The sequence below is a fragment of the Calypte anna genome, chromosome 19 (assembly GCF_003957555.1).
Source record: "Calypte anna isolate BGI_N300 chromosome 19, bCalAnn1_v1.p, whole genome shotgun sequence".
Lineage (NCBI taxonomy): Eukaryota > Metazoa > Chordata > Aves > Apodiformes > Trochilidae > Calypte > Calypte anna.
Window position 1 is genome coordinate 6,207,309 of NC_044264.1, and position 16,375 is coordinate 6,223,683.

General features: G+C 45.6%; 2 protein-coding genes across 5 annotated transcripts; one reads left to right on the forward strand and one right to left on the reverse strand.

The window, feature by feature from the left end:
* The first annotated feature begins 2,724 nt into the window (after positions 1-2,724).
* SERPINF1 (serpin family F member 1) lies at positions 2,725-9,816 on the forward strand. Of its 2 annotated transcripts, XM_030462256.1 has the most exons (9): positions 2,725-2,878; positions 5,108-5,233; positions 5,309-5,394; positions 5,798-5,999; positions 6,079-6,234; positions 7,027-7,230; positions 8,006-8,148; positions 8,835-9,045; positions 9,412-9,816. In XM_030462256.1, exons 3-9 carry the CDS (start codon positions 5,317-5,319, stop codon positions 9,669-9,671), a joined length of 1,254 nt encoding a protein of 417 aa, XP_030318116.1. In that variant the 5' UTR covers positions 2,725-2,878; positions 5,108-5,233; positions 5,309-5,316; the 3' UTR covers positions 9,672-9,816. The 2 variants fall into 2 exon arrangements, with proteins under 2 accessions (XP_030318116.1, XP_008493278.1); XM_008495056.2 differs by lacking the exon at positions 5,108-5,233 and having other exon boundaries at positions 2,727-2,878.
* A 506-nt stretch (positions 9,817-10,322) lies between these two features.
* On the reverse strand, positions 10,323-16,258 carry SMYD4 (SET and MYND domain containing 4). 3 transcript variants are annotated; one of them, XM_030462248.1, is made up of 10 exons: positions 16,123-16,258; positions 15,898-16,045; positions 15,710-15,799; positions 14,147-15,290; positions 13,657-13,839; positions 13,197-13,363; positions 12,404-12,536; positions 11,857-11,973; positions 11,365-11,488; positions 10,323-10,642 (listed from the first exon to the last, which is right to left on the reverse strand). In XM_030462248.1, the coding sequence occupies exons 1-10, from the start codon at positions 16,251-16,253 to the stop codon at positions 10,492-10,494; spliced, it is 2,388 nt and encodes a 795-aa protein (XP_030318108.1). In that variant the 5' UTR covers positions 16,254-16,258; the 3' UTR covers positions 10,323-10,491. The 3 variants fall into 3 exon arrangements, with proteins under 3 accessions (XP_030318108.1, XP_030318109.1, XP_030318110.1); XM_030462249.1 differs by lacking the exon at positions 15,710-15,799 and having other exon boundaries at positions 16,123-16,253; XM_030462250.1 differs by lacking the exon at positions 11,365-11,488 and having other exon boundaries at positions 10,531-10,642; positions 16,123-16,253.
* Positions 16,259-16,375: the final 117 nt, after the last annotated feature.

Sequence of the window (16,375 nt, forward strand, 5' to 3'; positions counted from 1 at the left end):
CTGCTTCTGAACTCCCTCAGCTTCTGGGTATAGAGCATGGTGCTCTGTTTTTGTGAAACAGCAGTTACAGAGCTCAAGGGCCACCCTTCTGGCAGTGTTTTCATCCCTTGAGAAGTCTGCCTTCCCTCAAAGGAAGGAGCAGAATGCTCCTGGGAGCCTCCGTCCTTGCATGGTCTGCACCATCTGCTGGAACAAGAGAAGGACTGACTCACCAACCATGAATTTTGGGGACGCAGGAGACTTTGGGGAATAAAAAGTCCTGGCTCAAACCTACAATTACACATTTCTTGCAGTCTAAAAGGGGAAGAACAGCTAAAGATAATGTCTAGCCCTCTAACCAATGCAATGACACGCGCCCTTCAAAAAGAGGGTGTAATTACAGGGCCATGCAATTTTAACAAGTAAACCCACAAGAATCCAGCCCTACTATGAGGGTATAGCTCTAGCCCACAGGCAACATTTTTGCTCGTTTATTTATACAGATTCACTCCTAACATTCAGAAATACCATCCCAGGCCTGAGGTAAGTCTTGCTCTGGCTACTGCAACTGCAGCCCTAACCTCACTGAATTCTACCCTCTTGTACTACAACCTGTGCAAAATCTGAAGTGCATCCCTCTTCTGTGAAGTTTTTTTCCCCTCACTCTCAGTCTCCTGAACAGCTTGGTACTTTATTTCCCGTTTTCCATCTTTGTGCCAGCCCTCCTCTTTCAAGCTGTTCTTGTCAAACTATTGATTTCATCCTATTTGACAGTACAGCAGCCCTCTGTGACTGTGCTTTGCTCAACAAATGATCAGTTACACCAACCTCAAGACTCTTTTTCACTCCACCGACTCTCCAGAAGAGGCAGTTTGTAAAATGCAAAGTGATATTAATGTCTCTGCTCAGGAATTTCCATTTCACATTGCTAAGCTTTCACTTTGATCGAGCTCTATTCTGAAAAGACATGAATAGGACAGGGCGGGTGCTCTATAGCTCACCTAAGAATGTCAAATAAGTCTAAATATCTTTAATATGAGATGTATTTTTTCCTCAGTAGAGCAAATTCAGATGAACATGATCAGAACTTCCATAACAGAGGTGAATGTTGTTCAGACAGCATAGTACCTGTTGTCTTGAACCCAAAGGAGAACAACAGTAAAATGTTTGTATTGATTTAACAGAACTGATTTGAGCCCTTGCATCTATTTAGACAAGTGTTACACGCTGTTTCAGAGATACCCCTCATCTACAGGAATAAAACTTGCTTTGGCCTATAATAACATTGTATTCAACTGCCAAACTGCCACTCTGATTTAAATGGTTTAAAGCCAAACCTGTATTTAAACAGATGGGCTTTATTTGAAGATACAGGCAAGATATAAAAGCTTCTCTAGTTGTCCTTCCAGAAAGGGCATTTAGTACCACAACTACGGTATCAAAAAGAGATGAAAACGCCCAGAAGATATCTCCACACCCCCATTCTTGGGCTGAAGATGGAAGACTAAAAAGCACAAACATCTCTCTTCAGATGAATTCTCACAGAGCAAGCTGAGAAGCAGCTGAAATCAGAGCTGTTACTCTTTGTCTTAGAAGAGGTCACCTTTGCAGCACTGACTTACCACGGGGTACACGACCTGATTTGCTTTTCCAGATTGAAAAACCAGGAGCTAACCTTTCTCTAAAACCATTCTTTCCTATTTGCTGAGGGGCCACAGGAGCTCAGTGCCAGCATGATAGGTAACTTCTCCTTACCTGTTAATGGTGAGGCTGGCAGCCTGAAAAGATGTCCCAGTGCAAGCCTAGGTGAGGGCACTGACATTCCTGGCTACACTTCACTTCCAGCATTCCCCCAGTGGAAGCAGAGCTGCCCTGGATCAGGCTATCTATGTGTCTGGTTAGCCTAATGCCCTTTCCCTCCCATCTCAGTGACAAATGACTGGGGAAAAAAGAGCCAAGAATGACTAGGGACAAGGGAAAACAACTCTTCCCTGATTGTTTTGCCCAGCTGCTGAGTCTGACCTTACATCCAAGCATTCTTCACCTCCAGTGGACCCATCTTCCACTAATTTGGTTTGGGTTGTATTCCCTTCCACCCCCAAATCTATTTATCTTTCATCTTCTCCAATATCTAGTTACAATCAGTTTTACAATTTAATACTACAGAAAATACACTCTTGATTTCAATCTGCTCTGATGGGTGTTCCCCTGGAGTCTTCCATTGCAAAAAATAACCAAAACCCTCTGCCCCTTTTCCTTCTTCAGATCATTTATCACTCTGCAAGCTCCTACAACATTCTAGTAATTCATCTTTCTTACCAAGAGTCCTTGGCTTTTAATCTCTCTTTTTTTGGCCAAAAACTTGGAGCCAGTTGTGTTAATAAGTTGTTAACTAGTTACTATCACAGAACAGAACCACTTCTGAACATCTTCCCCTTAACTGCTTTAAACAGCAACAGAATTCTGCTTCCATTTCCATTAACTCTTGGACATAAATCAATGAAACACTGCTGCATTAACCGTACCCCTGAGACTGAAGAAATTACCTCATGTGACATATGGCAAAACTGCAGGGATAAAAGACATGCTGGAAGAGGGCAGGGAGCATTTGCCTCTTTGTCCCGTGTTTTACTTGCCGGACTGTCCTTACCACATTACTTCCATTTACTTTGGAAGGCAGGGTTTAAAAAGTTGGTGAAATTCAGCGGGAGGGTGACAGCAGCAGCTGAAAATGGGAGCAGAGCACTTTAAGAGAGCCCTGGGAAGCTGTAACCTGAAGCCTGCTGAAGGCTGGGCTGGGGGAAGCAGCAAAAAGCAGATGTGGCTGCACCAAACCCACACTGTCCCCGACGCGAACCCGCCGGGAGCCTTCGAGGGCAGCGGCCGAGAGGAGCCCGAGGTAAGGGGCAGCTGCCCCTCTGCTGAGTGCTGGCGGGGAGGGCAGCGGGGAGCAGGGGCTGAGGCTGAGGAGCCCTTAGGAGGACCTGGGAAATGGGAAGAACTGTTCTGCAGGTGTTAAAGGATGGGGTTCCTTCCCACCAAATGAGGCATTGGGAGCCACCAACATCAGGTGCCTCTGGGGATGAACTGTGCTTGGGAGCTGGGGTGGTTTCCTGCCCTTCCAAGCATCAGTGTTGCAGCTGGGAACTTGCTTTTTCTTTGGGACAGCAGCAGTTGTGGTGATAATCAAATACTCCAGAGCTGGTGGTTTCAAGATGCTTCAGAAGAAGTTTGTGCTGTGGGGAGGAGTGATCTCAGCTAGCAGCCTGAACTCCTGGGTGATGTTTCATAGCACCCCTGATATCAGAAGTGTTTATAAATGATGTGAGACTTGTACCACTAGAGATGGGAAGCAAAATATTTCCTTTACACCTGCAGGCCTTGACAATTAACTCCCAGACACGAGGTTACTTCTCAGCTCATTTCTCAAATTTTTCCTGTACCTTCCTGACTAACATCACATACTGGTCATCCTGTTTCTCTTTCTCTTCTCTTTAAATGCAGTCACAGATTTTAATATCGTGCCTGAAAGCATCCCACCTCTGCTTCAACCAGATTCTTTTTCTCTGTATTTTTGGCTGTGTGCTAAGAGACATGCAAATAGAATCCAGATGTTCAGGCCAATTCAAATGCAAAAGGCTTTGTCTTTCTAAAATGGAAATTGCTTTTTGGCAAAGTTAGAGAAATATGAAGCTGGTGACAATACTGGCAAAAACAATACAATTCTGCAAAATCAATCTCCCCTCCCTTGCTCCCAGGAGCTCAGCATAACTGGAAGCAGAGGTTGTGTTGAGATGATTTTTACTTTTTGTTTTCAGAGAAAAGGTTATTCTCCATGGAAAACCTTCACCTCTAAAATAGCCTGGGCCAAACCTCTTTCTCTCAGCGTGCAAGAGTACTGCTTGGTGCAGGCATCACAAAGCCTTTCCTAAGACCCATTTAATTTAGACTCATGCAAAGTTTCTGTCATCTCCACTATCATACCACCCATCTCATTGGTTTGTTCCAGCATAATAAATCCTCTTGATATGCATCTTTTGCACCAGAATGCCTCATCTGTCTGGCAGCTGGGATAGCAGCAGATCACAGGATGCAAGTGAAAGAGGGTACCACTTCTGGGTTACCCTGTCAGAATAGAGATGAACACTTAAAACTTCCACTGAGGCACCTTTTTCTCCAAGGCAGAACTACTTCTAGAAGAAAAGGGTTTTGGCAGGGAACAGTGAACTGCCTTTCACCCAAGTGAAAACCTCTGCCTGAACAGAGCTGGGTCCTAAACTGGGGCTCTTGTGGCCATGTGGCTGTAAGTTGTATTTCTACCAGCAGGCATGTTTTCTTTATAACTGGATTTAATCTGAAACACATGTTCTTTCTCCTGCTTCACTGGGTGCCTGGCTCACAGAGATTAGTTAAATGCAACCCTCTTCCTTTAATTTCTGGGACTCTATATAAAGATTGCTTCAGACCAACCTCAGTGGCGTCTATTCTCGGGGGCATGACACTTCTTCAGTAGCTCTGGTTTACCCACAGTGAAACCCTGGGTTACACACTACCCTTTGGACCAGACAGATCTGTCTGCAAGGGCCACATATGCCAATACTGGAGTGGTTAAAAATGTAACTTCCACAGAAGTAACAATTTTATGGAGTTTGGTACTTTTTCCCCACCTCTGTTGTGGATGTTGAATAAGCCAAGCTTTGGCTTTCACTGCTCTAAATCTGGCCCAGTATCAGGTGTTTACCCTCAGTGCCTTTCCTTATTGTCTTTTAAGAAATCTCTTTTACTTTTTCAAATTGCAAATAAGAAGCAAAATATGCATATGAGTTGTACAGCCTTACAGGTACATGGAGACACAAGAAACATGGCAAACTACTGCTTGAGACAGGTAACTTGTAGAGCAGAGCAGTAATCAGTGAGTTTCATCTTCTGCCTCATTCAACAGGATGGATTTGCTATTTTTTGTAAATGAAATATTGAAGTTTTTAATGTCTAAAACTCAGAAAATATGATCGAATGCTTTTCTGAACCTTAGTACTCAGTAACTGCCAGCACCAGTGTGGTTTGGGCCACACACATCTTGATTTGTGTTCAGGCACAGCCAGGCATGTGAGCTTTCCCTATTTTTAAGTCATTGTTGCCAGGCTGGCTGAACACTTCAAACTAAAGAAGAAAACCCAGCTAGGATCAGGTGTGTGTTCCACAGCTGGGAAGGACAAGCAGCAGCTTGTGTCATTGCAGTTCCTGTCACAACAAGGTACAGCAAATAGTAGCAGTAGAGATGTGTTTGATAGGTTGCTCAAACTACATCTGTCTTGTTCCTATTCCAGAGGTTCAGGCATGCAGATTCCAGTGGTTCTCCTTTTCCTGGGTCTCTTAACTGTCCCAGGCAGATCCCAGAACTCGGCTACTGAGCAGGTGAGTAGGAGACAACACTCAGGGAGCGAGGCAGAGATACTTGGAGAGGATAATTTAATTTTAGAGAATCTTATGCAAGGATTAAGCACTACCCTCCTAAGTTACTAGGATTTTATTTAGCAACATAAGGAGGCTAACTCCTGCTTTACTGAGATAAAACCATGCTGGTTACATCAGGGGATGACCATGAGGCAGATATAGTGGAGTTCAAAATGAGTGCTGCCTTTGGCTTCCCTGGGAGACTTTAAAGTTAACTGTTCCTACACTATCAGCAAGATTAATCCAATATTTCTGCAGATCATAGGAGAGCCACTGTAGTTTGCCCACCTTTGAAATGTTTCACACAGCTGTACCTGCCCATGTAGACTGCAAGTCTAACCAAAGTCTTCTCCATACCTGCTAGAACTCTGCCACTGCTGATGAAGCCAACACTGGTGAGGTGGAAGAGGAGGATCCATTCTACAAGAGCCCTGTGAACAAGCTGGCAGCTGCAGTCTCCAACTTTGGCTATGACCTGTACCGTCAGCAATCTATCCGGGTAGCCACTGCCAACGTGCTACTGTCACCCTTCAGCCTGGCTACTGCACTTTCTGGCCTCTCACTCGGTGAGTTCTTGGCCCTTTTCCTCACGTCCTGTTTGGGCTGAGAGGTCTCCCCTCATGCTGTTGTCCTTGTTGTTGGCAGGGGCTGGAGAACGATCAGAAGATGTGATCTCTCGTGCTCTCTTCTATGATCTGCTTAACAAAGCTGAGGTCCACAACACTTACAAGGACCTACTGACCAGTGTGACTGGACCAGAGAAGAGCATGAAAAGTGCTTCCCGTATCATCTTGGAGAAAAGTAAAAGTCCTTCTTTCCCTCTATCAGATTTTACCTACAGAACTCGCAGCAGGTAGAACACACTGAATAATACCACAGTAACAGCTTTGCCTCCAACACACTGTTCAGCCAGAACACAGACAGTGCATGGAGTGCAGTTGCTGCTCCACAAGAAGCCTGGAAAGTTTGTGTGCACATAAATAAAAGACCTGACTTATGCACACAAAGACACTGGTGACAGCAGCTAACATGCCGAAGACCTAGAAGAAACTTGCTGAGAATTTTGCCTTCACTCTAGGTTTTCTGGCAGGTGTTGCTAACTTCTAGGAACTACAAATCTCATTTTCTATTTGTGATAGCATTCAGCCATATTCCTTTGTTTAATTCCTTGCATAACTAGTTGAAATGTCTGCTTTCAGCTTGCAGTAAACATCTGCTGAGAAAGCTAAGAGCTATCTTTTGCAACTTGCTGGTTCCAAGAATCCAATAGGCTGAGTAAGCTGTACTCATAAAGCAAGCTGGAGACAGAAGAAAGACTGATGGAGGAATAGCTGTGCCTAAGCCTTCTGTTCTTATCACCTTTTTTAACTTTTCAGAAGAGAGTTATCCCATACTCCAGCATGGGTGGCTATAGGATTTGAATCAGTTTCCTCCATGTGCCGTCAGTCATTCTTCTTCAAAGCAGGTTTCTGTATACACACAGCCACAGATGTTTTATGAGAGAACTGCTGCTGGGCTTTGGATTGCAATCTGCTGCCTTGAGATTGTTTTGATAAGGGAGCAAGCTGCAATATCAGTGTTTTTGTTCCCCAGGACTGAGGGTGAAACCTGGTTTTCACAGCCAACTAGAGAAGTCGTACAAGATGCGTCTGAGGGCTCTCAGTGGCAATACCCAGTTAGATCTCCAAGAAATCAACAACTGGGTACGGCAGCAGACAAAGGGAAGGATCATGCGGTTTATGAAGGACATGCCCACAGATGTCAGCATCCTCCTTGCTGGGGCTGCTTACTTTAAGGGTAAGAACTTTGTGTGCTTGGTTACAGAGAGGGTCTGTTAATCATGTTAGAAGAGATGTGAGGGAATGCTCTCACTTCCAACAGAGCAAACAGACTGTCAGAGAATAGGAGTGTAAGAAGAAAGTGTTTGAGAATGCTTAGTAAAGAAGAAAAATGCATGCCACCTGAACAGAAATAGTCCTTGAGGGAGGAATTATTATTCTTGGGAAGCTGAATCTTGACCTTTTTGCAGTAAGAGACCAGGGAAGAAAGTTTAAGCTCACAAAACTCCACAGCAAGATTACCATTTAGGGAAGGTGCAGCTTAGAGTATGCTGAGCCTCTTTACCCCTGCAGAGGGAACAGAGAGAGATATTGGAGAGCTTTTCTAGAACATGCTGTAAGCCACTGTCCTGGAGAATTATTGCTTAGAGACAAGGAGCAAAATAAAGGGTGGGGAGAGAAGTGATTTACATGCATTGACACAATTGTTAGCCTTTAAAATAGTTTTGTAATTACATAAGTACACATCAACTTCCCAATAGCTCCTCCACCCACACACTGGCTTGATGTTTTATTTCCCATGCATCCAATTCTCAGATGAAAAGGAGGGGCCAAAGAGTGGCAGTAAATCCCTAGCTCTAATCAGTCAATTTCCATCTCTGTCACTAGTCAGTTATGCCTCAACTCTTAAAGCACAAACACTGTATATATAAAGTGCAGGATTACTCAGACACAAGCCTGCTTTCATGTGCTGTTACTCCAGAAACCCCTCCATTTTGTCTTTTAAAAATTAGGGACGTGGAAAACCAAGTTTGACACCAAGAAGACTGCCCTGAAGGACTTCCATCTGGATGAGGACAGAACTGTGAAGGTGTCCATGATGTCAGACCCCAAAGCCATACTGCGATACGGTTTTGACTCAGAGCTCAACTGCAAGGTCAGAGAGCTGATATTGCACAGTATCTCCTAAACCTACTGAGTTACAGGCTTAGCTACACTTGACTTGTTAACCCATTCCAGAAGACAGCCTTGCTCTTCCCATCAGGCTTGTTTTTCAATCCCTGTTTGGAAAGGCAGTAGGTTGAATCTTAGAATATCCTACATCTACACTGGCTATGTGACAGACAATCCAGGACTTAAATAATGCATAGGTCTTACTAGGCTGTATCACTTGATCTGAAGTTGGGCAATAAGAGCACGGCCCACTTGTCAAAACCTTCCCATCTTTACCTCTTTCAATAAATCTTTCACTCTAGTGTGAGCTCAAAGGTGTTCCAACTGAGAATTCCCCAAAGCATTATGTGGTTTGCTACAGGATTTGAAATACCTTCTTTCAGCATGAGATAAAACATCTGCTGAAAAAGCTAAGAGCTATGTCTTGGAATCTGCTGGTCCAGAAATCCAATGGATTCAACAGGTGAGAGACAACACCATGTAATAACAGAAAGAGTGCAGGATGGGTCTGATGAAAGCCTGGGTGCCAGCGAAGTCAGGAAGAATCCCATTAAACAGAGAAGAAGATCTGAAAACACTGACCAGGCAGTTGAGATTCAGGCTGGTGCCTGGTATGGGATGGGTAAAACTGTTTATTATTGATATGACACTTTCTAACTGGCCTTCCAGATTGCCCAGCTGCCACTGACAGAGGGAATCAGTGCCATGTTCTTCCTGCCTATCAAGGTGACCCAGAATATGACTCTTATTGAGGAAAGCCTTACTTCCGAGTTTGTTCACGATGTAGACAAAGAGCTGAAGACAGTCCACGCTGTGCTAACCTTGCCCAAACTCAAGCTGAACTATGAAGAGGCACTTGGCAGCACATTAAAGGAGACAAGTATGTACATCACACTCTCTATACAGACTGCCAGGGCTCAAAGCAGTGGGCAAGTTGTTTCCTGGTCTCAGAAGAATATGAGGCTGGTGTGGTTTTAGTTAGGTCCTGCTATCAGTTGGTAGAGATTTCCTCAGCAACAACATCACCTTGGTCCAGGACTCCCAACTTTTTATTGCATCTTTCCATGAAGCTCATCCAACCCTTCTGATACTGAGGGAGACAAACTCAGTACAAACAGATGTAAGCTGCTTCTCCCTTTTACGCCCAGCAAGAGCAGCTACGTGTCCTGGATTACAGCATTAGCAGCACTGCTCCCCTACCTGCAATCTTTTAACTAATGGGATTATCTTTCTTTCTTTCCTCCAGGGCTCCAATCACTTTTCGCATCACCTGATTTTTCCAAGATTTCTGCCAAACCCATTAAGCTCTCTCATGTGCAACACAAGGCAATTCTGGAGCTTAGTGAAGATGGGGAAAGATCCACACCAAATCCTGACGTCAGTGCTGCTCGTCTGACCTTCCCCATCGAGTATCATTTGGACAGGCCTTTCCTTCTTGTTCTGAGAGATGATGCCACTGGAACCCTCCTCTTCATTGGCAAGATCCTGGATCCCAGGAGCATTTAGATCCATTCACAATAATCTGCAATGGTAGGGCCCAAATGGAAAGGGTGGTATCAGGAGGGATCCTGGCTCCCTGCTCTGCTGCACAAAGACACAACTTGCAAACATTATGCCTTCATACTGCAATAAAAGAGCTTTTGCTATTAAATTCAGCGAGCCCCACTATTCTCCCTTGAAAGATTGTCTGCCTACATCATATGCCTTCACACTCCTATTTTCCCCAGATGAGCCACTGTGCTGTTCAGTGACCAATATGCAAGCATCATGTGGTGGATGCTGCATTTTCCATCTTGATGCCAATTGTTTATATCGAATTCCTCCTCACTGACAGGTCTGTGCTGGTAGCCCTCAAAGTTCTGCAGTCTCTTTAGCTTGGAAGTTTGCCCTTCTCATCCTGCTGCCTCACCCATTCCAGCCATTTATGTTGGCAAGAAGAAAAGCACTTCCCAGCATTGTAAGTAAGAAGCAGCCCAGTCAGGATGACTGCATATTCATCACCACCAGGGCACCCCATGGGGGAGATTCCCATCCCTACAGACAAGTAGACAACATAGACAAGTAGACAACATACACAGGTGCCTCAGAAGTTTCCTTCAAACTCACATGCAGAAATGATCCAATAGCACCTCTTCCACCATACCACACACAGACTCCTCATGTTAGAATTGGTCATTTTATTTACAGCCATCTCACTAAAAAGCATTTTGGATTTCATTCAATTTGTTGTTACACATGATTTTCCAGCTTCTACTACAAGACCACCTTGTCACATGAAACCCAGCTTTGATGAAAGATCACATTGCAGCTTCCTTCGACAGGGAAATTATGTCCTCTGAAGGATGCTTTTGGGAAGCTCTGACAGGCAGGTCTTCATCTCTTGTAGTTCCTGGATCTGAGTACTCTGAGGACCACAGTGCACTGACAAAATCTCCTCTGCTCTTTCAATTGTGCTCAGAGCTTTAGAAACTGCAAATCTGAAATAAGAAGAGAATAAGAACATAATAAATAATAAGTATTTTGTAAATAGTTCAGCTCCTTAACTTACACAACCCTTAACCCCTCCCCAACAAAAACCTAAACCTGTTCATGGGTACATTTCCTACCCTCTCCTGCCTTTCAGCACCAGGCAAATAGTCTGCACTTCAGCTGCAAAGAGAGGATGAGGGGTGTGGAAGATAACAAGATGGACAAAGACTTAAAACATTATCTTTGTGTATAGATACCCACTACTTAATCACTGCAGTTCCCACTATATTTAATTCAGATAAAGGGAGGTGTTGTGAGGAGCTTTTTCAGAAGCAGTCAGGGGATTTTCCAGCCAAAAAAGTGTTAAAATGGAGAGAGAGGATTTTATTTCTTCCTTTGAAAAGATGTCAGCAACATTATACAACTGAGGTATAGACAACAAGGGTGGTTAGTTGTCAAAATGAAACAATAGGACAGGAAATAAATGGAGCCAGGGAGAAGAAAAGAATAGAGAAGCACAAAGCAGAGAAATGGGTCCAAAGAGCATCATGAAGCATAAGTGGATCCCAGTGGGATTAGTGATTTTGCACTTGAGTAACAGCCAACTCTTGTACCTGTGCCAGACTGCCCAGGGTCCTGCAAGGCACCCTGCAAGGTGCCAAGGACCTGATACTGTGTCAGACACACAGGAGTGGTGCAGGGAATGGGCAGAGAATGAAAGTAAATTTACCCATTGAAGAGAATTTGTGCCAGCTTGAAGAGTTCATGACCTATTTCTATACTTGATGGCCCATGATGCATTTCCACAATCTCAATACTCTTCTCCAGGTGTCTGGCTGCCTCCTGCCACTTCCCTGATGGAAAAAAATAACAAAACAAAACCAAACAAAAAATAGTCACAGAATAAATACTTCCTAGAGCTACTGCCATCCAAAGAGAATCTGACAGCATTATGCAAAATGTGATGAACTCTGTCCACAGCATTCTTGGGAGGCTGCTGACCTCAGAACCAGGACAGGGAATCTAGAAGAACATGAGATCACACTGTTCACTGGCTGTTGGGAACACAGTTTTGGCTGAAATAGTCTTTCTGAGAGCCCTGCTGTCAAAACCAGAGAAATGCAATTGGAGAAAGGTGAAAGGGCTAGTCAGAGAAAAGGCTAGTCATGTTAAATTCAAAGTTGAGAAAACTAAAGATGATTGTAAGAAGAAGCTGCCATACCAAGAGTAGCATAGACCTGTGCCAGATGATCCTCCATTTCTCCCATCAGCAAATGCTCTGGAGACAAGAAGTTTCCAGCATCCATCTGGCATTTCAGGAGCATTTTTATAGCTTGATCTGTAACAAAATAAGGTATAAAATTCATCCTACTGGCCACTCCAGCTTTCCATGATCCAGGTAATAAAATGAGTCCAATCTCATCTTTGTATCTTACACAGCTAGATCTGGATTTGGTTAGGATTCAGCACTGGCTTCATCTGCCACAACTGCTTATTAGTGCTGGCCCAATTCACTCCAGAAAAGCCAGGCCTGGGACTGCACAGCTCCAGAGTTACCCTGAGTTTTTTTAGTTACTAGGGAACAACGCGTGACTTAGATTAACACCCGGACCAGGGGTATAAAGAAACCTAAAGCTCAAGTCCCCAGGGACACCAGGCTGCAGGCCAGAAGACCCCAACAGCATAAGCAACAGTGCCATCTCATGGCTGGAACTACGCCTCCCGATGTGTACTCATTAGCTGTGTACTCATTAGCAGAAAGCTCTTACCAGGCTTCCCGTCTCTCAGCACTCCTAATGCCTTCTTCATTTGTTGCTGGAGGTCTTGTAAACGGCGTGACAGGCTCTCTCTGCTGACTGAGACTGCACAAGCTTCATTGGAACAGCAGAGCATGTCTTCCCCCTGTGGAAATCATTCCTGTGATCATTCCTGCTCACGTTCAACTCAAAGCTTCCTTTCCATCTCTCTTATCTCTATTTTGCGTTACAGGGCTGCTAAATTGTTTCTCGTTGCATTCATTACACAAAGGGACTTGCTTGTAAATTGTTATTAGTTTATTTGATTTTATGAGAAACTTCCAGGAATAGCTATGTGAGCTATAAAAAGCTCATGTTCATACAAAATATGCACTTTGGTTCTCCCTGTCTAACCCACACTACATGAGCTGGTTTAATTTACATCCTGTGACCTGCAGTGTGACTCTCTCCATACAGCCCCTCTTGTACAGCCTTCTGTTCCAGACTCCAAGTCTCTGTTTCCCTTCCTAAATATCCCCCTTCCCCTAGCCCATGGCCCTGATATTCTGAAGTTCCTTTATCAAGTTCAAAGGTATTTTAACTTGCTATTAAAGGCAATGTTTTCCCTATAATGCTGGAAAGCTGACATACAGTAACATGACAAGAAAACTGCTAAAAACAGTGATATTCTTACTGTCTTGACTCCAGTGGGGCTTTTCCTTCTGAGCAGAGATCACAGACTGAGGTCTTTAACTCTTGACTTTCCCAGAGACCCAAACATTACCCATCACAGTAAATTATACAGCCATAACTATGGGAGACCTACCTGCACTGGAGCCTGGCAGCTAGGACAGCAGAATGAGTTTCTCAGGGTCACCACACTCTTGACACCAGACTCCAACTCATCGAGGCATGCCTGACAGCGACACTCAAAGAAATACTGACCAAGAAGCTGTTGTCTTTCAGCAACTCTCATCCTACATTGGTGAGGCCCTGCAAAGGGATGGCAAGGGTGGTAATCTCTAAACTGGTACAGTACTTAGCTTAAATGTCTGTGTTGTAATTGAGAACAGATGCATTATCTTTTGGAAAGGACATAGGAGGGGACTGAAAACATAATAGTGGTCTCAGGAGATAAATTTTTTTTTTTTGTTTATGGAGAAGACTTGATCTAAGACTCCAGCAACAATATACTGGGAATGATGATATTAATAGCAAGCAGTTAGCATGCCAAGTAGAGGTGAAGGATGTTTGTGCCTTGAGACAAACAGAGAGTTAATACTTACCATAGCAATGGAAAATCTCTTGGCCTCTTGGGATTGGCTGTGATGCCCTGACAGTGGCAGCTGTCCCACTAAATGACACGCTGGTATTGGGACAGCATGAATGGTTCAGAAGGCTGAGGACAGGAAAGAAAGCTGTCGCCAGGCGCACAGGCTCGTTATTTACAACAGCACCATCTCTGGACCCTACAGACAGAGGAAAACCAAGAAGGTTGAGAATGAACACTCAGTTACCCACAGAACTTATGCAATGAGGTCTGTGACCAATTGTAGACAGCAGTAGAAAGGTTTATGGTACATTGCTGCAATAAGAAAGAACTAAATACCCTCTCCATGTGCAACAGGGAACAAGCCAGCGTGGGACTGATGTTAAATTTTAATCAAGTAATTCTCATTTGCAATGGGAGCTTTTTACAACAGATAATTCAGTCTCTTCACTTCAAGTAAGCTACATGAATAAGAACAGAGAAGAGCTTAAAAGGTTTTATGTTACCTGACTCCTGCATTACTGTGACTGCTTGTGCATTACATTGCAGCTGCAACACGTGCCTCAGCATGGCTTCTGCCATTGTCTTCAGCTCTGGGGACAATTCACTTGATGATTTTTCACATGCCTTTGGTTTGGACCACTCCTCAGATGATTCCTGATTCAAAACAGCAGCCTCTAGGCCAGCTTCTTGCAGTTGCTTGCATATAGCTACTACACTCAGCATGCACATGAACTTGTGTTCAGGGCTATGCTTCTCAGTATGTGGCAGAAGGTTGAAGACAGCGTGGTAAGAACTCTGGTACTGACCATTTTCATTACAACCAGGGATGCCTCTGATACCAGCTGGTGCCTCATTGAGACGTTTGCATCTTGCCTCAGGGTTATGAGGGTCCTTGTCACCATCATGGGACCACTCCACCAGCCTGCTAACCTCTGCAAATCCTGCCAGGAGAACAGTCCGCAAGGCGACGTGGCAGAAGACCCCCAGTGTGAGGAGCAGTGCTCCCAGGGAGCACTCTGTCCTGTGGTACTGCTCCCATGCCATGTCTGCACAGTTCTGGCTGCAGTACTTTGTGTAACTGCACCCACGGCAAGGCACTGAGGCCAAGAGCTGCCCCAGACAATGGTGACAATAAAGATCTGCATTAGTGACTCGAGTATCCCAGGCTGCTTCACTGCTGTCCTGCAGAAGAAAGCTCTCCCCTGGGCAGAGCACACTCACAAAGGCTTCCTCTTTCAACAGGCTCTGTCCTGGACGGATGTTCTGGGAGGCTACCAAGTGACGTCCTCTCTCTGTATCAAACTTCAAGCTCAGAGATGAAGATGCACCTGCAATACTGTCATTCTCTTCCCAGATCTCCAACTTTCTTTGAATGTTGCTGCATGATTCTTGTGCAGGCTCTGGGCAGCTCTCTTTCTCATGTATTTTAATCTTCAGTTGACTCAACTTTTTTAGCAGTGTCTGATGCACAGGAGTAGTCATGATTCCATCCATAGCAATTTTATTCTCCACCACACTGAGGGCATCTGCTGCATCCTGTAACCTCCCCAGACACAGCAGACATTCAGCTTTCCGCAGCAGGACCTTGGGCAGCAGCCTGTCTGGATAACCATGACTTTCAGCCCTGGCAATGTCTTCCAAACAAACCTAGAAAGAAAGACAAAGCCTTTTAAACATACTTGAGGACCAGCTGAGAATCATGCTCCTTTATTCCATCGAAGATGCAAAAGATTTTACTAAGACTATGTTAACTGGCAAACCCCATGGGCATAGCCAATCTGTTGGCCAAATAAAGCCTCCAGACATAGAGCAAGAAAAGCAGGAACCTTTCAGAAAGTCTCAGTAGCAATGGAAGCTTTAAGCACAGCTTTGGAAGTAACATCTGACCTACAGTTCTAAGAGCTCAACACCCATTACTGAGGGGTTTGCAGAAGCATCCACCTGAACCCCAAGTGCAAACAACGTTGGGTGACACCTCTGATGGTTCTTGGGCTCTTCCTCATCCCAGTCCCCCCACACGAAGGGGCCTCAGGCCACTCTCTGGGTGTGCAGCCCCCACCCCTTACCTCGAAGTACCCGAGGTGGAAGAGGGCAGCTGAGCGGTTGGCGAAGCAAACGGAGACCTCGGGGCTGCCGGGGAGCTCGTGGGATGCTGCCTGGGGAGAGCAGAGAGAGGGGCTGCAGCCTCCGGGGGAACTTCAGGGGACCCCTTCCCCCCGTAGGAGCCGCTCCCCTCCTCCCCCGTCAAACCCACCTTCGAGTAGAGCTTCACGGCGGCACCGTAACGGCGGCAGCCGAACAGCCGGTTTCCCTCTTCCCGGTAGCAGCGGGCAGCCGCCGGTTCCTTGTCCGTGCGTGCTCGGCGGCACAAGCGCTGCAAAACCGCACCCTCCGCCTCAGTCCTGCGGGACACCGGGGGTGCGGGTGTCAGCTCCGTGCCCCGCCCGCCCTACTCTCCCCCGCCCCGCCCGCCGCTCACCGGAGGAGGCCGCAGCCCAGGCGCAGCGTTTCGTGGAGCGAGGCCACTGCCAGCCTTTCCCGCAGCTCCGGTTCTAGCGCGGCCCAGCGCCGGGCAGCGTACAGCCGCCACTCCTCCACCGGCAGCGCCATCACCGACACCCCTAATGGCGGCGCCTGTGGTGCATCCGTACTGCCTGCCTGGGAGTGCTTCCGCCGTACGGAACCCGACAACCAATAGGAGCGCTCTTTCTGCCGCCCGCCGGGCTACGCGC

Excerpts from the sequence above, each read along its gene's own strand:
- SERPINF1 (XM_030462256.1), top strand. The coding sequence starts at position 5,317 with ATGCAGATTCCAGTGGTTCTCCTTTTCCTGGGTCTCTTAACTGTCCCA. Across the intron at positions 6,235-7,026 it reads CCGTATCATCTTGGAGAAAA|GACTGAGGGTGAAACCTGGT; the intron begins GTAAAAGTCCTT and ends TTTGTTCCCCAG. Across the intron at positions 9,046-9,411 it reads CAGCACATTAAAGGAGACAA|GGCTCCAATCACTTTTCGCA; the intron begins GTATGTACATCA and ends TCTTTCCTCCAG.
- SMYD4 (XM_030462248.1), bottom strand. The coding sequence starts at position 16,253 with ATGGCGCTGCCGGTGGAGGAGTGGCGGCTGTACGCTGCCCGGCGCTGG. Across the intron at positions 13,364-13,656 it reads AGAGATTTTCCATTGCTATG|GGCCTCACCAATGTAGGATG; the intron begins GTAAGTATTAAC and ends ATCCCTTTGCAG. Across the intron at positions 10,643-11,364 it reads GCACAAATTCTCTTCAATGG|ATTTGCAGTTTCTAAAGCTC; the intron begins GTAAATTTACTT and ends TTCTTATTTCAG.